The following is a 23,806-nucleotide window of genomic DNA, read 5'->3' as shown; positions in this document are numbered from 1 at the left end:
GGGGAAAAATTGATCTAAAATAATATTGCATACCAAATAAAATGACTTCCACTAAGTTCAAATAGGGCAAATTGAATTCATTGCAAATGAGCAGGAGGAGTACCATAGTGCTTGCGCAGGCAGGTCTTGATCCATGTGGTCACAAAGGCAGCAAACTATGCTTGATTTTTCAGGAGAAAAATTACCTAAACATTAAAATAACAAAAGAAACTGAAAAATCTAAGAATAAAGAGTGGCATAAATTCTTTGCAAAAGAGATGATGTATCATTTCTTGCTAGTACAGTAAGCTAAATGATAAAATAGTATTTGAAAGTTATAAAAGTACACTAGACTTTTATAGTTTCAGGATAAAGTGACTAAAATGAATAACAAGAAAACATGATTTTTAATCAAAAGGGCATTCATCGCAAAACAAGCAAGAAGCTTTTTACTTGAATGTACAGGTATGTTATGATGTGCTGTAACATATTACAGTTTCAAAGCAAAAAGCTTTCATAGTTTAGAGAAAAGTTGCCTCAAAATAAACATTCCACCAGACTGCATTTTTAATCAAAAGAGGCAAATTTCAAAAAAATGTGGAGTTAAGGTTACGCTTTTACAGGAGTTTATAGTGAAAAGATTACGAAGTTTCAAGCAATATTTGATAAGTCTTAAGGAAAATGTGCCTTTAAAATAAACTTAAACCAAGCAAAGCTACTAGCAGTACGTCCTCCTACGAATTTCTTTCAATTGCACAGAAACAAGATATCTAAATCTTTTTTTCAAAAAATCCAGATGAACTCTAAAAAATTATGTGAGCGAGACATGCCAATGACATGCATAGGCTTTATACCCGGTTCCAATAATCCCTGTAAAGCTTCACTGAAATCTGGATGGGACATTTGGAGATGAAGCATGGACAAGAATCACTGAACAGAATTTATGTTTAATAACCTTGCAACATATGACAGCACAAGAAATTTCCCCAACGGATACAAGAAAAAAGTATCATTAATCATTTCCACATTGAAGAACTTGGATACATGGGTAACTCACAATAAATGCCACTGGCTGAAGCAAGCATCATAAAATTGATTGTCAACAAACTTTTAAAGGCTGCCCTTTCTGCATTCATTTCCTTACATGGATTAGTGCTGAAATGCAAAAACCAATCATACAGGACTTAACTATTGGCTTATCAAAATATTTCAAGATGGATTCACTTTCACTTTAGTCACTAAGATAGTCATAATCATTTGATTATAAATGAGGTCAATTTAATATAAAATTATATTACCGTAATAAGAGTTTTGAGATTATCTTATTTCACCTACAATCTGTGTTCATGTATTTTGTGTAAGCCATCTGATCATACATGCAATCTTGCAGAAAGGGTCAACCTTGATACATGTATAATTGCATCAGTATTGTTTATGTGAAAATAAACTTTAGTTGCACAGTGAATGTAAATGTATATCAGTAATATCCTTTGTAAGAGCTATCAACATTATAAAAATTGCATAGAAAATTGCACATTTAAAGTTCGGCATAAAATAGGACAAAAGCAACATGATATGTTTATTTTCATGCACAGAATCTTGTAAGCAGCCTTTTCGATAGTGATCATAATTTTTTCAATCTACATGTATGCATTTCTTACCTAATTCTGTCTAATACTAATATACATACATGTTTGCAATGTTATTACAACAGAATGTTACCACCAATTTAACTGTCATAACTAAATCCAGAAAAACACACACTTTACTTTTTGTAGCATTTATGTTATACTCTGCCTGAGAGGGTGGATGGACCATAAATAAACTTAAACACTGACTGACCGACTTGAAAAACAATATAAATAGGAAAACGCATAAAACTGTAAGCAGTAATATTAAACAGAGTAAATTGTAAAAAATGAACAATTCTCAAATATCTGACCTTCAGGACTGGTGTTCTCTTGATTTCGGAACCAGCAGAATTCAAACATGGATTTTGCACACAAGATGAGATTAAACATCCCACTCAAGTTTCATAAATATCTTTCCAGGACTATAGAAGATATGAGCCAGACAGAAACTTCTGGTCTGCAGTTTTGACCTTGACCTTAGTCTGTCATGATTAGATCATAACCTCTGCACGTCATCTTACGGACAGAAACGTTCAAACCAAGTTTAATAAATAGCATTCAAGGGGTTTAGAAGATATGGACGGCACATGAAACTGACAGACTGATGGACCAACTAGAAACATGAAAATTATAGCTTTCGATCTCTGACCGGGCATAAAAATCTGAAAATTGAGCATGATTACGTTAAATTGAACAACAGCATATTACTCATAGTCAAAATATCTAACAAAATGAAACTGAACTGAAATAAAACATATCGAATTTAATGCCATTTTAGACAAATAAATCAAAGAAATATTTTGCACAGAAATGCTTTTTGAGTATTTCATGAATAAAATAGATGTCTTGCACAAATAGGCCACAACATTATTTTCAATAACATGTATAAAAACATTTAGGCCATTTAAAGTCAAAGTTATATCATTCTTATAATGAATAAGTGAAAATAGATAATAACTAGAGAGCCTACATTTCTAAGTTTACCCTAACAACAGCCAACAAAAAACATGTATAACGCATTATTGGTCCAAACAGTTTAGTTATAAGTATATTAAAAATATTCAAATTGAAATAGAGCTTAACATCTAAACATTTCCATCTGTAATCTGCATATACTCATCAGATGAAAGGGATTAAGATTTATCATTTTCTACTTTCATTTACCTGTAAATAAGCATTCAAAAGAAAAGTGTTTTTCTAGACATTATACAATATCAAACTAGAAGATTGTAGAAAAGCGCATGTCTCCCCAATGCAAAGTCATATAGGCAAGAAGTCAATAGGGGACAGGAGCGAAAGTCAAAGAGACACTGATGGTTGGCTGCAATACTGATGATCTACTTGGCATGTCCAATCATCCCACTAAGTTTCAACATTCTGTGCCTAGTGGTTCTCAAGTTATGAACTGGAAACAGTTTTACACGTTCAGGCCCCTGTGACCTTGACTACTGATCGAGTGACCCCAAAATCAGTAGGGGTCATCTACTCTGTATGTCCAATCATCCTATCAAGTTTCAACATTCTGGGTCAAGTGGTTCTCAAGTTATTGATTGGAAAGCCCCCTGTGACCTTGACCATTAAGACTGACCCCAAAAACAACAGGGGTCATCTACTTTGTAAGTCCTATCACCCTATGAAGTTTGAAGGTTCTAGGTCAAATGGTTCTCAAATTATTGACTGGAAATGGATTTCCATGTTCAGGCCCCTGCAACCTTGACCTTTAAGAGTGACCCCAAAATGAATAGGGGATATTTACTCTGCATGTCCAATCATCCTATAAAGTTTCAACATTCTGGGTCAAATGGTTCTCGAGTTACTGACCTGAAATGGTTTTCCATGTTCAGGCCCCTGTAACCTTGACCTTTAAAAGAGTGACCCCAAAATCAATAGGGTCATCTACTCTGCATGCCTAATCATCCTATGAAGTTTCAACAGTCCGGGTCAAGTGGTTCTCCAGATATTGATCGGAAATGAAGTGTGACGGACGGACAGGCCAAAAACAATATGTCTCCCGCAGTAGTGGAAAAGACATAATTACATATTGCATTAAAGCTCTAGATCACCCTGATTATGGACATAACATGTGATGTTTTAACGTTTCAAACTTTATGAAAACAAGTCCCTTTAAACCCTTTTTCCATCTTTCAACTTCTGTATATTTGTTAAATATTTATTATGTTTTTATTTTCATTAATAAATAGGGAACTTTTACAATGGATTCATTGTATCCTAAAGTGTAAAAAACATTTATTATTACTCCCAACGATTGTAACATAGCAGATTCTACTTCTATTCCATTAAATACCTACTTTTCATGTGATAAACCGATAGAAAAAATAACATTTCAAAAACATAATTAAATATGATATAATGTCTATTGACTTATTTGCAGTAGCAAACTTAATCAAGATATGACATCATAATGATGTGATGTCACACACAAGTCAAGATAACAACACTGAGCAAATTACAAAATTTCTGCATAATCTTACATTTGATAATTCTATTCACAAAATAGTTTGTGAGTTATCTGATTACTAGGTTATAAATACTAATATGCTATCCTTTCCAACCGGTGTGAAGACTGTAACAGCCTATGGACTGATTGCAGAAAAAAAGTGTGAAATTATACGTGGTTAGAATTGACATGATAAATGCCTTCACTTGTAATTTAATTATAACACATCTGAACTCCTGCTTTTATTTTATTTACTGATAAAAAAGGGGCATACTTAACATGAACAGGGCATGTCCATAGTTTATCATATCACAAAATAAAGATCACATGACAAATATCCAATCTACAGAAGGCAACGATCTTAATTTATATAACACAACTGAAGACAAATTGTGATGGTAAGAATGGACCCAACTTGTACCCGAGTACACATCAAAGCCTTTCAAGTTACATCCTCTTCATACATACAAAATTTGGTTAAAATCAGTGAAAAAAAATGTTGTTTTTTCAAACCACAAAATGCATGGTGAATTATAGTACCCGTACATCTAAAAGCAAAAAGTGTACAAAATAATATTTTACAAAAGAAAACAGTCAACAAATCATTTATACAACCGGAGTATGTACCATATATACATCTCGAGTATCCTAGTGTATAAAATTATTACCTCAGTACCTTTTTATCTTCAAAAAGGAAGATTTTATCATAAAAATGTAAGACATAAAACCAGAGTATTTAATCAAATCAACTGGACAATAAAATGAAATCTTGTTCCTCCCAACAAACAAACAAGAGGATCATGATGACCCTGAATCGCTCACCTGAGTATATTGAACCACATGTTTCAAATGGCAAACTAATGCTAAAATTTTAGAAAGTAGATCAGTAGGTCACATTTATGGTCACTGAAAGACAGTTTAAAGATTGGTGTGCAAAACTACATGTCATCCAAATTTTAAGGCTGGATCTTAAACTAGAGTAGTCACAAGCAAAAGTTTATGCACGGACACACGGACGATATAGACCTACTGACCTAGTTTTTGACCGCAGTTGACCCAGTTTCGAACTTGACCTAGATATCATCAAGATGAATACTCAAACCAACTTTCATACAGATCCCATGAAAAATATCGCCTCTAAAGAGGTCACAACGTTTTTCTATTATTTGACCTACTGACCTAGTTTTTGATGGCACGTGACCTAGTTTCGAACTTGAACTAGATATCATCAAAGTGAACATTCCGACAAATTTTCATGAAGATCTATTGAAAAGTATGGACTGTAAGAGAGGTCACAAGGTTTCTCTATTTTCAGACCTAAAGACCTAATTTCTGACCGTATGTGACCCAGTTTTTAACTTGACCTAGATATCATCAAGGTGAACATTATGACCAATTTTCATGAAGATCCATTGAAAAATATGGCCTCTCGGGAGGTCACAAGTTTTTCTATTTTTAGACCTACTGACCTAGTTTTTGACCACACGTGACCCAGTTTTGAATATGACCTAGATATCATCAAGGTGAACATTATGACCAATTTTCATGAAGATCCATTGAAAAATATGGCCTCTAGGGAGTCACAAGATTTTTCTATTTTTAGACCTACTGACCTAGTTTTTGACCGCAGTTGACCCAGTTTCGAACTTGACCTAGATATCATCAAGATGAATATTCACACCAACTTTCATGATACAGATCCCATGATTCATGATACAGATCCCATGATAAATATTGCCCTTAAAGAGGTCACAAGGTTTTTCTACTATTTGACCTAATGACCTAGTTTTTGAAGGCATGTGACCCAGTTTAAAACCTGAACTAGATATCATCAAGGTGAACATTCTGACCAATTTTCATGAAGATCCATTGGAAAGTATGGCCTCTAGAGAGGTCACAGGGTTTCTCTATTTTTACACCTACTGACCTAGTTTTTGACCGCATGTGACCCAGTTTCGAATCTGACCTAAGTATCATCAAGATGAACATTCTGACCAAGTTTCATGAAGATCCATTGAAAAATATGGCCTCTAGGGAGGTCACAAGGATTTTCTATTTTTAGACCTACTGACCTAGTTTTGGACCGCATGTGACCCAGTTTCGAACTTGACCTAGATATCATCAAGGTGAACATTCTGACCAACTTTCATAAAGACCCATGAAAAATGTGACCTCTAGAGTGGTCACAAGCAAAAGTTTACACACGCACGTACGACGGACGCTGCGCGATCACAAAAGCTCACCTTGTCACTTTGTGAAAGGTGAGCTAAAAATGTAATACAAAAGTATGATTTTCTGATGCCTTTAAATGAAAACGGACATTTAGCATAAATGAAAACTGACATTTACCCATTTAAGATCAAACAACAGCACAGATTCTTAAGGCATCAATCAAGGTGTACATCAAAAAGAAACCCTTCGACCCCCACCTCCCAACCCCCCACAAAAAGTATATAGACAACAATTTATATAAAATATCAAAATACCATACACAGAGTATTTGTTTGTTTCAGTGTAAGATCAAAACAACTTTCAACAAGTACCAAATGATATATGGCCAGTGTGAAAATGGATGATCATGTGTTCACATGTGAAAGATAAAACAATATTATTTAAAATAATGTTTTATGAGTACTGTATAAAATAAGGCTTAGATTCTTCTATTTCATATCAAATTTCAATAAAATGTAAGAATAACATAAACAAGAGGGCCATGAAGGCCCTGTATCGCTCACCTTACCTATTGACCTAAAGATCATCAAGATTAACATTCTGACCAAGTTTCATCAAGATATGGTCATAAATGTGGTTTCTAAAGTGTTAACTAGCTTTTCCTCTGATTTGACCCGGTGACCTAGCTTCTGACCCCACAAGACCCAGATTCAAATCTGACCTAAAGATCATCAAGATTAACATTCTGACTAAGTTTCATGAAGATACAGTCATAAATGTGGCTTCTAGAGTGTTAACAAGCTTTTCCTTTGATTTGACCTAGTGACCTAGTTTTTGATCCCACCTGACCCAGCTTTGATCTTGACCTATAGATGACAAAGATCAACATTCTGACCAAGTTTCATTAAAATATAAATGTGGCCTCTACAGTGTTAACTAGCTTTTCCTTTGATTTGACCTGGTAACCTAGTTTTTGATCCTACATGACCCAGATTCAAACTGGACCTTGAGACCATCAAGATTAACATTCTGACCAAGATTCATAAATGAGGCCTCTACAGTGTTAACAAGCTTTTCCTTTTATTTGACATGGTGACCTAGTTTTTGACCCCAGATGACCAAATATTGAACTCGTCCAAGATTTTATTGAGGGTAACATTCTGACCAAGTTTCATTAAGATTGGGCCAAAATTGTGACCTCTAGAGTGTTAACAAGCTTTTCCTTTGATTTGACCTTGTGACCTAGTTTTTGACCCCAGATGACCCAATATCGAACTCGTCCAAGATTTTATTGAGGGTAACATTCTGACCAAGATTCATTAAGATTAAGGCCAAAACTGTGACCTCTAGAGTGTTAACAAGCTTTTCTTTTGACTTGATCTGGTGACCTAGTTTTTGAACCCAGATGACCCAATATCAAACTCTTCCAAAATTTTATTGAGGGTAACATTCTGACAAAGTTTCATTAAGATTGGGCCAAAATTGTGACCTCTAGAGTGTTAAGCTTTTCCTTTGATTTGACCTGGTGACCTAGTTTTTGAACCCAGATGACCCAATATTGAACTCGTCCAAGATTTTATTGAGGGTAACATTCTGACCAAGTTTCATTAAGATTGGGCCAAAATTGTGACCTCTAGAGTGTTAAGCTTTTCCTTTGATTTGACCTGGTGACCTAGTTTTTGAACCCAGATGACCCAATATTGAACTCGTCCAAGATTTTATTGAGGGTAACATTCTGACCAAGTTTCATTAAGATTGGGCCAAAATTGTGACCTCTAGTGTGTTAACAAGCTTTTCCTTTGATTTGACCTGGTGACCTAGTTTTTGACCCCAGATGACCCAATATCAAACTCGTCCAAGATTTTATTGAGGGTAACATTTTCACGAAGTTTCATTAAGATTGGGCCAAAATTGTGACCTCTAGAGTGTTAACAGTCAAATTGTTGACGAAGGACGACTGACGACGGACACAGGGCGATCACAAAAGCTCACCTTTGAGCACTTTGTGCTCAGGTGAGCTAAAAATGACAAAAATAGTATAAAAGATTACAATGTAAACCAACTTAAAAATATCTTCTTATCACAAAGTTACTCTGCAAGGAGATTTTTTTTTAACATAACACACTATTACATAGGCCCAAAACAGTGAATTTGTTTCTGACATATATACTGAAAAGACCAATAAGATTTGCAACAACAACAACCGACATGAGAGTAGCAAGTCTTAACAGACTGCCAAAATTTTATAGATGTTTTGAACATCATCTGAATTCCTGTATAAGACTAAACTGGAGCCATTCCTATAACCTTTCGAAGCTGTTCAAACACAAAGAAGGTAACAATTGTATGTGGTCCAATTCTCATCCAATTTGGTATAAAACCTTTGTACAAACCAAGTGGTCCCTCAGCACGTAATGTCTTTGCAAAACAATCAAACGCTGATTTGTACGGTTTTGTTATTTGGCCTGTAATGGAAAAAATATACACAGAGACGTGTTATATTATTCTCTGTTGCCTTGACATCAGGAAATGAATTGCGTTTTGTAGGTCCCACTTGGTTAATGAATTATGCTGGGTATGAATTAAATGTGAGAAGACTACTGTGAAATCATTATTATTTGTGGGGGATTCATTTTCGTGGATTTCGTGGTTCAGCTCAACCACGATATTAAGTCCCAACAAACAAATTGTGCCAACAATAATGTAAATTGTACAAAACAATGCACAATGTCGCCAAAAAAATACACCATAGCCATCCGATCTAATTCGTAGTTGTGTGCATACGGCAGTACTGACCTGCGGTTTTCATGTAGTTTATAGAGGCTCCATCAACCATAAACATAGGTATGCGTTGGAACAAAACCAAATTTCATTTAGACATTTACCCATGGTTTGTTTACATCATGCTCATCATAGCAAAAGTAATACTAACAAGAGCTTCCGTAAGACAGTGTGCTCGACTTTCTCAGTGCTTGACTCTGAATTAGAACTTTGCCAGTAAAAACTTTATAAAACTTTAACCACAAAATCTAAGTTAAAAAGGGACATAACTCTGTCAAAATTCAAATCAGAGTTATGGGGTTTGTTTCTCCTGGTGTAGACTTTGATAGTAAATAACTATTTTAAGTTTCAAGTCAATAGCTTTAATAGTAACAAAGATATTTGATGTTATCAAAAACTTTTACCAAAAATTCTAAGTTAAAAAGGGGTATAACTCGGTCAAAATTCAAACCAGAGTTATGGGGATTGTTTCTCCTGGTGCAAACTTTGATAGTTAATAACTATTTAAAGTTTCAAGCCAATAGCTTTGATAGTAACAGAGATATCTGACTTTATAAAACAAGAGGGCCATGAAGGCCCTGTATAGCTCACCTGACCTATTGACCTAAAGATCATCAAGACTAACATTCTGACCAAGTTTCATTAAGATATGGTCATAAATGTGGCCTCTACTGTTTTAACAAGCTTTTCCTTTGATTTGACCTGGTGACCTAGTTTTTGACCCCTGATGACCAAATATCAAACTCGTCCAAGATTTTATTGAGGGTAACATCCTGACCAAGTTTCATTAAGATTGAGCCAAAATTGTGACCTCTAGAGTGTTAACAAGCTTTTCCTTTGATTTGACCTGGTGACTTAGTTTTTGAACCCAGATGACCCAATATCGAACTCGTCAAAGATTTTATTGAGGGTAACATTCTGATCAAGTTTCATTAAGATAGGACCAAAATTGTGACCTCTAGTGTTAACAAGCTTTTCCTTTAATTTGACCTGGTGACCTAGTTTTTGACCCCAGATGACCCAATATCGAACTCATCCAAGATTTTATTGAGAGTAACATTCTGACCAAGTTTCATTAGGATTGGGCCAAAATTGTGACCTCTAGAGAGTTAACAGTCAAATTGTTGATGACGATGGACGGACGACGGACACAGAGCGATCACAAAAGCTCACCTTTGAGCACTTTGTGCTCAGGTGAGCTAAAAATTTAACCAAAAATTCTAAGTCAAAAAGGGGCATAACTTCATCAAAATTCAAACAGAGTTATGGAGATTGTATCACCTGGAGTAGACTTTGATAGTAAATAACTATTTTAAGTTTCGAGTCAATAGCTTTGATAGTAACAGAGATATGTGACTTTATAAAAAACTTTAACCAACGGCGACACCGACGCCGGGGCGAGTGCAATAGCTCTACTTTTTCTTCGAAAAGTCGAGCTAAAAATAGAAGTTTGACGTAGTGTCACGTGCCAACCGCACTATTCTGCGGCTGCTTTTTTAATTTTTTCGGGCCCGCTCTGCAATGTTTTACACTAGCCTTTATTTTTACTGACACGTAGTAAACTACTACTACTTTGGGACTATTAAATCTTATAAATTAATTGCTAGATTTGCATCCGATGCATTATTACCCAATTCACATTACATGTTTCTTGGCAGGAAATAACACATGCACAAGTTCATCAGTTTGTAATTTTAGATGCAGACGTGCTTTAATTCCGAAAAAACATCTGGATGAAACTGAAAGTCTAGTTTTGACACTTTTTAATTGGCACCAACTTTTCTTATTAACATTTCACAGTTTCATCAACTTTTGCAAATTAGGGGTCGTATAATTATAGATAATGCGGTCATTAATAGGCACACGATCACTCGCTAATCTCCGGCGGCGTAAATTGCAAATTCGGTAACATTTGTAGCGCTGTTTGACACGTTTAGGTTTCACATGTAAGAACAAAATGATATACTAGATCTATTCCTGTGGAAATTATGAAGAACAAGAGCTGTCTCCGTAGGATGACACATGCCCCCGATGGCACTTTGAATGAATAGTTATGGCCGATGTTAGAGTTTAGGACCTTTGACCTACGGACCTGGGTCTTGCGCGCGACAAGTCTTCTTACTGTGGTACACATTCATGCCCAATAATTTTAAAATCCATGCATGAATGACAAAGATATGGACCGGACAAGCCCATCAATGCACTATCATGAAATATGACCTTTAACGTCTGTGACCTTGACCTTTGAGCTACGGACCTGGGTCTTGCGCGCGACACGTCGTCTTACTGTGGTACACATTCATGCCAAGTTATCTGAACATCCATCCATGGATGACAAAGATATGGACCGGACACGAATGCACTATCATGAAATATGAACTTTAACGTCTAAGTGTGACCTTGACCTTTGAGCTACGGACCTGGGTCTTGCGCGCGACATGTCATCTTACTGTGGTACACATTCATGCCAAGTTATTTGAAAATCCATCCATGGATGACAAAGATATGGACCAGACATGAATGCACTATCATGAAAAATGACCTTCAACGTCCAAGTGTGACCTTGACCTTTGAGCTACGGACCTGGGTCTTGCACGCGACACATAGTCTTACTGTGGTACATATTCATGCCAAGTTATTTGAAAATCCATCCATGGATGACAAAGATATGGACCGTACACGAAAATTGCGGACAGACTGACAGACTCACAGACTGACAGACCGTTCAAAACCTATATGCCTCCCTTCGGGGGCATAAATAATTGAAAATCCACGAATTTACAGCCCCACGAAACAGCCATTTTGACCAAAACCACGAAATTTCGTGCAGACGAAATTAAATGATTTCACAGTAATTAAATGATTTCACAGTAATCAATGAACTCTTCATATTCCAGTTTAAGTGTAATATTCTGTTCTGTCGTCTCTTTCTGCAAATTCATACTAAGCTTTTTAACAGTAACTGTAATGGCATTTGGCAATTTCTAATTCAAAACATGTTGAATTCTTTAAACATTATAAATCCACTCTGGTTAACAACTCAACATACACATTATTTAATTCTAGGTATTTATACATGTATTCACAACAGTCTATGACCAGTCTTAACTACATCTATAATTACTGTGTTTTAAAACATAGTATTTTTCTTTAAAATGGTCCATGACTTATCTTTGATTATCTAATTCTAGGTATACATATTTACACTAGTTAATGACTTTGGTTTGACTGCATCTACATGAATTGTTCCTATAAATTCAGGTATTTATACTCACACTGATTCTCACCTCCAGGTCTGACTACATCTGTTGGTCATTTAATTCCTGGTATTTGCACTCATACTGGTTCTTGACTCTAATTTTGTTTACATCTACTGGCCTGTGAAATCAAGGTTTATATACTCACACTGGTTACTAACTAGTTTTAACTACATCTAAGGATGATTGATTTAATTCAAAGTACCGGTACATAAACTCACATTAGTTCATGACCCCAGTTTGACTACATCTATTGGTCAGTTAAATCCAGGTATATAATATTCACACTGGTTTATGACCCTAGTTTTGACTACAATACATCTATTGGTCATTTAAATCCAGGTATATATACTCACACTGGTTTATGACTCTAGTTTTGACTACAATACATCTATTGGTCAGTTAAATCTATGTATATATACTCACACTGATTCATGACTCTAGTTTTGACTACATCTACTGGTGATGTTGTACATGCTGTACAGAATCCGGCTATCATAGAGGCTGTCACATGGAGTGGGACTCCCTCAGTCAATAATCCTGCATTCAATATCAGATGCTTAGAGTGATCATAAGCTGGAATCTGCAAGGGAATAGTGTATGTTTCAGTTCCAACCTGAGCAGCATTCCAGGTGAATTAAATCTGTAAAGAGCTACATCACAAGACCCAGGGAAATTAATGAAGTGTATTTCCAATGCATGTTAGGTAAGTTTAAGAAATAATGAAGGATACTGCACTTTTGGGACATTTTGCGCGAGAGAGGTTATTCTGTTAAAATTGAAAGTTAGAGTTACAGGACCTGGTATGTAAACTTGTCTTAAAGGATACACAAATTATATAATGGATGAAAAAAAAATCCTTTAAATAAAATCCTTTGATTTATTGTAGCAACATCTCTTCTCATATTTCATGACAAGCTTAATAAAAGGAAAATTTTTCTTACCCTGACATGGGGGAGAAATTTCCATGGTTTTGCTAACCTAACATTTACACAATATATAAACGAACTGAACCCCAACCGGATCTTGCGAGCAGATTTCAGGATCCGATTGACGAAAATATGTGGGACTATCTAAATAATTATAAACAACTTGTTGCAATGATGCTGAGGCGGTATGTAAACGATTGTATCATATCAAGAAATACTTTATCCTTCCGGATAAATTCAGTCTTTACCAGCTTTCGTCCTATAATTGCCGATTAAACGCTGTACTCTTCTCAACGTGTTTCGTTTATTTCAACATTCGCCGATTACACAAGGGATTTTATGCATAAAATCGTATGTCTATACCAATACTCGTGTTTAAGGTGTTGTTTAATGTATTTCCTTCATTAAACCAGCGGCATATACCTACCAGGACATGTTTGTTATTTAGAAAATTATGGAAAGTAAACAAGGCAACTGTTTGAATACTGAACCCGTCTTGCAAATATCAATCTTGTGATCTGTACCTCACTTGTGAGTTCACTGAACCATATCTTGCGAATCACGTAGGGGGATTTCCATTGCCTTTATATCCACCTTTTGTCTTTTATCGTACGAATGTGAAGTTACTGTGTCCACAACAATTAAATATGGGGCATCTAAAGTTGTTTTTGGGTACTATATGAGCCATGCCATGAGAAAACCAACATAGTGGCTTTGCAACCAGCATGGATCCAGACCAGCCTGCGCATCTGCGCAGTCTGGTCAGGATCCATGCTGTTCACTAACAGTTAGTCTAATTGCAATAGACTTTGAAAGCGAACAGCATGGATCCTGACCAGACTGGGGGGATGCTGGTCCATGCTGTTCGCAAAGCCACTATGTTGGTTTTCTCATGGCGCGGCTCATATGTACTATAAGTAATGTCAAGCATTTAGCTGCACATAGAATGACTGGTTATTGCCTAAATGCATCCCTACCTGGAAACAAAAATATTTACATGAATCTGATAATTAATTATGGAAAGAGAAATTATATCTTGATACGATATAATAACTACTAGTAAAATGTCTCCTCTGCATTTGCAATCATTGTTCTTTTGTATTTTAGCTCGACGATTCAACGAATAGTCTGAGCTATTCTACTCACGTGTTCATGCATCGTCGTTGGTGTTGATGCCGGCGTAATGCTTTGCTTAATGTTTTGCATGAAACTTTATCTCTCCAAGAAAACTGAAGGTATTTGGTAGAAACTACGCACATGTCTTCGGGGTCAACAGTATCTTGCCATCAAGGCCCATAACTCCAGCATTTGATTGACTGATCCCCTTTCTACATAGAAATGCTGGTTAAAGTTTTGCGTGCCACTTCATGTCTTCAGTACTGCTGAAGGTAATTCGTTGAAACCATCAAAGGGCAGTGTCAGACCATTAAGACACATAACTTTATCAGGCATATTTACTGAATTACCCCATTTTTTGCAGTTATAAAATATTTATCCGATGGTTGCTTGCAGGTTCATATATTAAAGACTACTGCAGGCTTTGTTTGGACGACTTTGTTTCAGTTTTTCAGCCCAAAACAGATATTTTTCTAGACAAGTCAGTGATGGCACAGCGAAATTAATGACAGAATCTTCTGGTCGATGAAGGAATCTTGTAAATTTTATGTACATTTCCATTTGATTTTCTGATTTAAGGTAGTCTAAAACATCAGGGATCTGTTGAATAATATTTTCAATTGTGAACATATCAAATTCTTCGCATGAGTCTGTGCTCAGGACAAAGCAAGGGTCTCTTTGCGTTGAAAATGTGGATTCTAGCAAAGTCATATTTTGGAAAGCAAGCTGCATAGTATCTTCATCTTCATCTGAACTCTCAATATCCTCAAATTCTTCCAGCAATTTGTGAACATCTTTCACTGGTGTTTTTTTGGTTTTGGAGCTTTTTAATGGGCGAAACGTCTTCTAGCTCTCTTACCTTAAAATACACCTAAAATTGGAAAGTAACATCTATGTTGTACCACAGAAAAGTGGTCTTGGTTTTTCCCTACGGTCAATTATAAAAAAGTTACAATATAAGTTTTTTATAGTAACAACTAAGGGAAGTAAATCTTAAAAAAAAAAAAAAAAAAAAAAAAAAAAAAAAAATCAAAAAAAAAAAAATTGTAAGTCCTCACAAAAATCTTTACCAGGTAGAGACTGGTCAAAATACACCTCAAAATTGGATGTAGCATGCATATTGTACTACAGAAAAGTGGTCTCGATTTTTCCCTATGACTAGTAATGAAAAAGTTACAATATAAGCTATTTATAGTAACAACAAAGGGAAGTAATTCGAAAGAAGGGAACTGCGCATGACACTTCGTCTCATGATGGTGTATAATTGTGTCAAGTTACATCAAAATCCCTCAATGCATGAAGAAGAAATGCTTCGGACAAAGTCATTCTTGTATCTGACCTTTGGCCTCTAAGTGTGACCTTGACCTTAGACCTAGGGACCTGGTTCTTGCGCATGACACTACGTCTCGTGGTGGTGAACATTTGTGCCAAGTTATATCAAAATCCCTCTATGCATGAAGAAGACATGCTCCGGACAAGGTTTTCATTCTTGTATCCTTTGACCTCTAAGTGTGACCTTGACCTTAGACCGAGAGACCTGGTTCTTGCGCATGACACTCCGCCTCATAGTGGTAACCATTTGTGCCAAGTTATATCAAAATCCCTCTATGCATGAAGAAGAAATGCTCCGGACAAAGTTTTCATTCTTGTATCCTTTGACCTCTAAGTGTGACCTTGACCTTAGACCTAGGGACCTGGTTCTTGCGCATGACACTCCTTCTCATGATGATGAACAATTGTGCCAACTTTCATCAAAATCCCTCTATGCATGAAGAAGATATGCTCCGGACGAAGTCATTCTTGAATTTGACCTTTGACCTCTAAGTGTGACCTTGACCTTAGACCTAGGGACCTGGTTCTTGCGCATGACACTCCGTCTCATGATGGTGAACAACTGTGCTAAGTTTCATCAAAATCCCTTCATGCATGTAGAAGATATGCTCCGGACAAGGTCTGTGGACTCCGCCCGCCCGCCCGCCCGCCAGGGATGTTCCCATAATACGTCCCGTTTTTCAAACGGGCGTATAAAAATGATAATGTTGCATATCATAGGTCAACAATAAAGTTTGTTGGCTACAATATACAAACAGATTGACTTACTTATCATTCAACAGAATCCTCATGAACACGAATTTTTAACTCGTCTCAATGCAAAATGGCTAACACTGAAATCTGCTCGCAAGATCTGGTTGGGGTTAAGTTCGTTTATATACTGTGATTTATATGCCAGGTTAGGATAAAAACTTGAAAACTGCTATAAAATATTATATTCCACTTTTCCTTATTGATGTTACTCATTTATATCACAGACAAGGTAAGAGTGTGATGGTCGAAGTCCAGATTGGATGATTTGATACATCTTTTTGCAACTTCACATATTGTCATAAAGTGACTACGACTGCAAGATTTAATCTAATTAAATGACTTCTTCCTCTTGTCTTAAACTGGCTGGGTAAAATAGCATTCATAAATCATGCATCTATTTTTTGAAAAAGGGAAATAAATTTGTCAAAACAAATGTCAAAGAACTTGTAGGACCAGGTATGTGAACTTATGTGCCTAAAAATCTCTTGTCGGTTCCAAAATGATTATTCTGTATTGGTTACAGAGATATTTAAGGAAAACAATACAGGATAGAACAGGACAGGGATGGACTGAATGGGACAAATTGACTTCTATATACATAATGTTGCATCCCAAACAAAGTTTGGTGAAAGTATAATAATCGTAATGTAACAACTGAACTACCTGTGTCGCAGTTAGAATTGCTGCCCTTTTCACAGTGGGGCCCACTCCTGTATAAAGAGCTCGCATACCACCTTCCCTGAATATTTCCCTAAAGGCACTGAAAGTAGAAGCGTATCGTTTCTGTTCTCCATGACCAAGTTTTCCTTGAGCTTGCATTCTCACTTTCACAAGATCTGTTGGTGTGGCAATAGAGCTTCCAACAGCACCTGAATTATATAGCAATAGACTTATAAAGACTGGGATTCAAAGTCACAAAACAAAACTCAACATTCTGGAGTCAAGTCTCAGAATGAAATTCTGTCATTGGTCAGTTAAAAAATTATGCTAAGAATCAACCAATCAGATGCTGGAGTTTGGATGTCAAAGTTAAGTTTTTATGGACTCTGAATCAATAACCGATAGCTTTGCTATCAAGTTTGCAGATTCTGGGTCAAGTGGTTCCCAAATTATTGAATGGAAATGGTTTACAAGTTTGAGGCCCCTCTGACCCTGAACTTTGACTTACTGACCCCAAAAACAATTCGATCATCTACTTCAAAAACCCAATCATGCTATAAAGTTTTACGGTTCTGAGTCAAGTGGGTCTTAAGTTATTGAGGGGAAACCGTTTCCAATGTTCAGATCCTTGTGACTTTGACCTCTGACCTACTAACCACTAAAACAATAAGGGTCATCTCCTTAATAAGTCCAATCATGCTTATGCCCAATCATGCTATCAAGTTTTAAGATTCTAGATTGAGTGATTCTCAAGTTATTGAGCTGAGATCATTTTCAATGTTCAGGCCCCTGTGACTTTGACCTTTAACATACTGATCCCCAAAACAATCGGGGTCATCTTCTTCAAATGTCCAATCATGCTATCAAGTTGGAAGGTTCTGGGTCAAGTTGTTCTCAAGTTATTGGGCTGAAACCATTTTCAAGGTTCAGGCCCCTGTGACCTTGACCTTTGATATACTGACACAAGAAACTAGTTTGAAGGTTCTGGGTCAAGTGGTTCTCAAGTCATCAAGGCAGAAACCATTCACTTTACCAACAGACATATACAGACCAACGCAACAGACAGCTGCAAAGCAATATATCCCTGCTTCTTTGAAGGGGGTATAAAAGTTAAAACCTGTATATCAGAACTTACTAAACCACACTTGTATTTTAGATTTTATTGGGTTGTTTTTTGTTGTTGTTTTTTAAATACAACAGTTTCCCCATTGTAATTACATCTATTCATTTAAAATGCCTTTAGACAGTTCCTGCTTTTGTAATACATCTTCCTTGATGGGAGCATTTTTTGTCATAATATTATAGTGGCAGATTTGTGCTATTTCGTTTCATTCAGTGACACAATTCTAGCATAATGTTTTCTATCTATGTCCTAATTTTCATGAAAAATACTATTAGGCAATGTAGCATAGCCATTTTTGGTTGGTCAAAAATTGTAATGTTTTACCAGTTGATATTTCACAGGATGATGATTTGGGGGTTACGTTCTGTAGAACAATGTTTTGGGGATGATATTTTGTAAGGCAACATTCGATGGGTTGTTGTATGGCAAGGCGTATAAAGACAATGTTTGATGTTTGTCAGTGATCATTTCTGTCCATTCTGCAACAGAGTTTACAGCACAACATGACCAGCAAAATAACTATGGGAGATAATCTGTGCTTTTCAAACAGAAGCTATTACCAGTGATATAGCTGTATTAGCTGTGACACTTTCACTAACCTGACATAGCTCCTGCACATATCTTCTTCCACAGTGGGGTGTGAGCGGGGTCTGTTGCACCAAAGACTCTCTTTAATGGTTCATATGCACCAAGTCGTATTGTACTGTACGACCCTTCTCTCATTAGGGAAGGAAATACCCTGTATAAAAAACAATTGGAAAGTAGTTAAAATTTTGTGGGTAAAAAATATCAGCAGTAAACTATAATTTTAAATATTTCCCTTTTCTGAAATAGAAATGAAATATGGTGTTTCCGACATATGTGGAAAGACACAAACATAAGATTCTTTTTATCACATGTTATCTTTTTTCTGCTGAGACATCACAACTCAGGGTTTTCTCTGGGTCAATTTCACTTTGCGCCAACAAATTCGTCAATCAGAAAATGTTTGCGCCAGTGGGTCTAATGTTGGAGCCAGTAGTCTGTGAGGGGCGACATACCACTTTTGTTAGATATGATAATAATTACAGGCATTCAGTAACAAACATGTATATAGTGAATTTCTTCTCTTGATCTTTTCCTATTATGCACAAAGACAATTCGACTCTTGTCTTCTATATCAAAACATCACTAATTGTCAAAATGTTATTAGATAAACTAATGTAATACCAAAAATATGACATGGGATTATTTTACTCCCAAGATGCCAAACAGGTTTTTTCTTTGCTTTTTTACAAAAATGTTTTTTTAATTAACAAAATCTATTTTGTCAAGGGAAGTAACGCAGCCAACTGTAATTATATCAGAATTTATGTTACCCCTTATAAAGTCCTGGGATACCCTCATCCTTCACAATGGTGGCACATCCTTTCACCCAGCCATTATAATATCGACCTTTCAGGTGAGTCAATCCTTTCTGCTCTGCCATCTCATTCTCCAGCTGCATACGTATCTTGACAACATCTATCGGGTTTGTCACTGAAATCATACAAATACTACCTTGACAATAACAGGGGCAAGTTGACAATAACAGAGGCAAGTTGACAATAACTAGGGCAGACAATAACAATGGCAAGTTGACAATAACAAGGGCAAGTTGACAATAACAGGGACAAGTTGACAATAACAAGTGCAAGTTGACAATAACAGGGGCAAGCTGACAATAACAGGGACAAGTCGACAATAACAGGGGCAAGTTGACAATAACAGGGGCAAGTTGACAATAACAAGTGCAAGTTGACAATAACAGGGACAACTTGACAATAACAGAGACATCTTGACAATAACAAGTGCAAGTTGACAATAACAGGGGCAAGAGGACAATAGCATGTGCAAGTTGAAAATAACAGGGGCAAATCGACAATAACAGGGTAAAGTTGGTAATAACAAGGGCAAGTTGAGAATAACAGGTCAGGGGCAAGCTCATAATAACAGTGGCAAGTTTACAATAATAGGGGCAAGTAGACAACAGGGGCAAGTCCACAGTAGAGTTTTCCAGAAGTTTAAAGCAAAGACAATGTCTGTATGTGATAGCGGTTTCAGGTTAACTCAATTTTCATGCACAAAAAATTTCCCACTCAGATGTGCTATTGTAAGTTTTAGGTTTACTGTCAAAATATTATATAGTTGAGACTGTTGTCTGCTATCGACTTTAGGCCTATCTTAATAATAACAGTCATAAAGCAAGCTGAAAATGCATCCAAAATGATAATGAATTTCATTTTAAGGTCACCACTAAATGTAAACAGGATCAGGTACATTTTCACAGGTATGCAGGGTCAGGTAGATTTTCACAAGTACACAGGATCAGGTACATTTTCACATGTACACCGGATTAGGTATATTTTCACATGTAAACAGGATCAGGTACATTTTCACAGGTACGCAGGGTCAGGTACATTTCCAGAGGTACATTTTCACAGGTACACAGGATCAGGTACATTTTCAAATGTACACAGGATCAGGTACATTTTCACATGTAAACAGGATCAGGAACATTTTCACAAGTATGCAGGGTCAGGTACATTTCCACAGGTACACAGGATCAGGTACATTTCCACATGTACACAGGATCATGTACATTTTCACAGGTACACAGGATCAGGTACATTTTCACATGTACACAGGATCAGGTACATTTCCACAAGTACACAGGTTTAGGTCCTTTTTCATAGGTATATAGGATCCGGTCCATTTTCACAGTTAAACAAAATCAGATCCATTTTTCACAAGTACACAAGATCAAAACTAGTCTACTTTCACAGGTACACAATGCAAGATCTGCTTTAAGAGGCATTGTATTAACTCCATTATTACAGGTACCCAAACCAGGTCCATTTTCACAAGCAAAAACGGTCTGATCCATTTTTTTTACAGGTACATACATAGAAATTTCCCTCTCTTTAACCATCACAAAATGAGACTTGAGAAAAATAATCTATTTACCATTACATGTTAATTTGTTTATATCTAAAAGACGCCTTTATGGACGGCTGGTTAAGGTGGCTGATAAGGATACTACAGACTAAGTTTGGTGATGATCATTCAAGTGCTTCAGAAGGAGAAGCGGTTTAAAGCTATTTCTATGTTTTAAACTCTGGCAGCCCCTTAAATCTGTTGAATGGAATCATTTGAACAATTCTGAGAGGAGACCTTACAAAAATGTGTTAAAAAAGATTTGTGGCTTTTGTTTAATTATATGATTCTTTGTTAAAGATATATTATACCTAAAGTTCATAATCAAAAATATGAACTTAATTACAACATAGTATCTATGTAATAACACAGAACTGTCTGTCAGGTTTTAACTAGGATGAAATGAATACGTATATTAAGTAATTGCAGTATGAAATGCTGCTAAAAACTAACAAATGGCCACTACTAGATGTGATATTTAACTGCAGCTCTACAAAACAGTTATATATAAATTTTACCAAACTATGTTTACCTGATGAGGATTTTCCAAATTTACTTCATCAATTTAAACAAGAGCCATGTCAGACATGGCTAATCCCCCCACCGGGCATATCATAATTGAAGGATGTGGTCCGCATCAGGGGTTTTAAGATGTGGAAGAAAGAATAAGTCAGTAGTGAGGTGGTTTACTGCTAAATTTTATTAATTTTCATGAAGAGTATAACTATGATGTTTTTCTATATGGCTACTGTAAAAAGAAGGAATGGAAAGCTAACAGGGAACAAGAGTGCCAGAATGTCACAATATATGCCCGTCAAAGCAAATTTCTTTACTCTAGCAGCTGTATTTGCAAATGGAATGTTAATTTTGTGGTTGTTTAGTAATCATTGTAAGTCTTTTGTTTTTTAAAGTCCACAAAAAAACTCCTTACTAGGTAGAGATACCTTATATATAATAAAATTAATAAAATACACCTAAAACTGGAGAGTAACATCTATGCTGTACCACAGAAAAGTGGTCTTGTTTTTTCCCTAGGGTCAGTTATAAAAATGTTACAATATAAGTTATTTATAGTAACAACTAAGGGAAGTTAATCTTTATAAAAAAAAAAAAAAAAAAAAAAAAAAAATTGCAAGTCCACACAAAAATCTTTATCAGGAAGAGACTGGTCAAAATACACCTCAAAATTGGATTTAGCATGTTTGTTGTACTACAGAAAAGTGGTCTCGATTTTTCCCTACGACTAGTAATGAAAAAGTTACAATAAAAGCTATTTAAAGTAACAACAAAGGGAAGTAATTCTAAAGAAGGGAACTGCGCATGACACTTCGTCTCATGATGGTGTATAATTGTGCCAAGTTACATCAAAATCCCTCCATGCATGAAGAAGAAATGCTTCGGACAAAGTCATTCTTGTATCTGACCTTTGGCCTCTAAGTGTGACCTTGACCTTAGGCCTAGTGACCTGGATCTTGCGCATGACACTCCGTCTCGTGGTGGTAAACATTTGTGCCAAGTTATATCAAAATCCCTCAATGCATGAAGAAGAAATGCTCCAGACAAGGTTTTTATTCTTGTATCCTTTGACCTCTAAGTGTGACCTTGACCTTAGACCTAGGGCCTAGTTCTTGCGTATGACACTCCGCATCGTGGTGGTAAACATTTGTGCCAAGATATATCAAAATCCCTCCATGCATGAAGAAGATATGCTCCGGACAAAGTTCTTTAAGAAAATATGATAAAGGGGAATAACTCAAAAAATAGGCAAGGTAGAGTTATTGTTCTTGCACACTGCACTTCCTCCCAATGTGTTCTATCAGTGTATGAAGTTTGAAGAAAATCCCTCCAGTACTTTTGGGGTTATGCTCCGGACAAAATGTTTTAAGAAAATATGATAAAGGGGAATAACTCAAAAAATAGGCAAGGTAGAGTTATTGTTCTTGCTCACTGCACTTCCTCCCAATGTGTTCTATCAGTGTATGAAGTTTGAAGAAAATCCCTCCAGTACTTTTGGAGTTATGCTCCGGACAAATTTTTTTAAGAAAATAAGATAAAGGGGAATAACTCAAAAAATAGGCAAGGTAGAGTTATTGTTCTTGCACACTGCACTTCCTCCCAATGTGTTCTATCAGTGTATGAAGTTTGAAGAAAATCCCTCAAGTACTTTTGGAGTTATGCTCCGGACAAATATCGTTGCGGACGCACGGACGGACGGACGGACGGACAGACGGACGCACGGACGGAGAGCATTTCTAATATCCCCTTCACCTTTGGTGGGGGGATAAATAAAATGTTTTACTGAAATATGAGCATAACATATCTTTAAGTCATTCTTACTATCTGTGGACTCCTGGCACATAAAGCAGAAAATGAGACATATGTATGACATAATGTCAATCTGTCACTAAAACTAACATAATATTATAATAGTAATAACCCTTATCACGCTGAACACTTTGCGACCAGTGTAGATCATGATCAGCCTGCTCATCCAAACAGTCTGATCATGATCTGTACTGTTCTCCATTCAGCCAGTATCTTTTTAGAAAGCCCCCCTTTTAACAGTTAATGGTACTGTCTAAATTGAAAGATGGGACAAGTTCATTATAGAAATTTAGCATGGTAAGGATTCAGGGTTGGCAAAAACTCGGGTTTTAAGC

At 36.2% G+C, this 23,806-nt stretch overlaps 1 protein-coding gene across 1 annotated transcript in view; it reads right to left on the bottom strand.

The window, feature by feature from the left end:
• Nucleotides 1–790: 790 nt before the first annotated feature.
• The window catches only part of LOC123529167 (mitochondrial substrate carrier family protein ucpB-like), a 32,932-nt gene continuing 9,916 nt past the window's right edge, over nt 791–23,806 (bottom strand). Inside the window, exons 2-6 of the mRNA XM_045309387.2 lie at nt 19,550–19,709; nt 18,791–18,930; nt 17,072–17,277; nt 12,705–12,861; nt 791–8,705 (exon numbers count right to left, since the gene is read on the bottom strand). Of these exons, the coding sequence (XP_045165322.2) occupies nt 8,524–8,705; nt 12,705–12,861; nt 17,072–17,277; nt 18,791–18,930; nt 19,550–19,709 (845 nt within the window). The 3' untranslated portion in view covers nt 791–8,523. The remainder of the gene's footprint in view (nt 8,706–12,704; nt 12,862–17,071; nt 17,278–18,790; nt 18,931–19,549; nt 19,710–23,806) is intronic.

This window comes from Mercenaria mercenaria, chromosome 13 (genome assembly GCF_021730395.1).
Source record: "Mercenaria mercenaria strain notata chromosome 13, MADL_Memer_1, whole genome shotgun sequence".
NCBI classification, from domain to species: domain Eukaryota; kingdom Metazoa; phylum Mollusca; class Bivalvia; order Venerida; family Veneridae; genus Mercenaria; species Mercenaria mercenaria.
The sequence above is the reverse complement of the archived record's forward strand: the minus strand, read 5'-3'. Positions and strand labels throughout refer to the sequence as shown.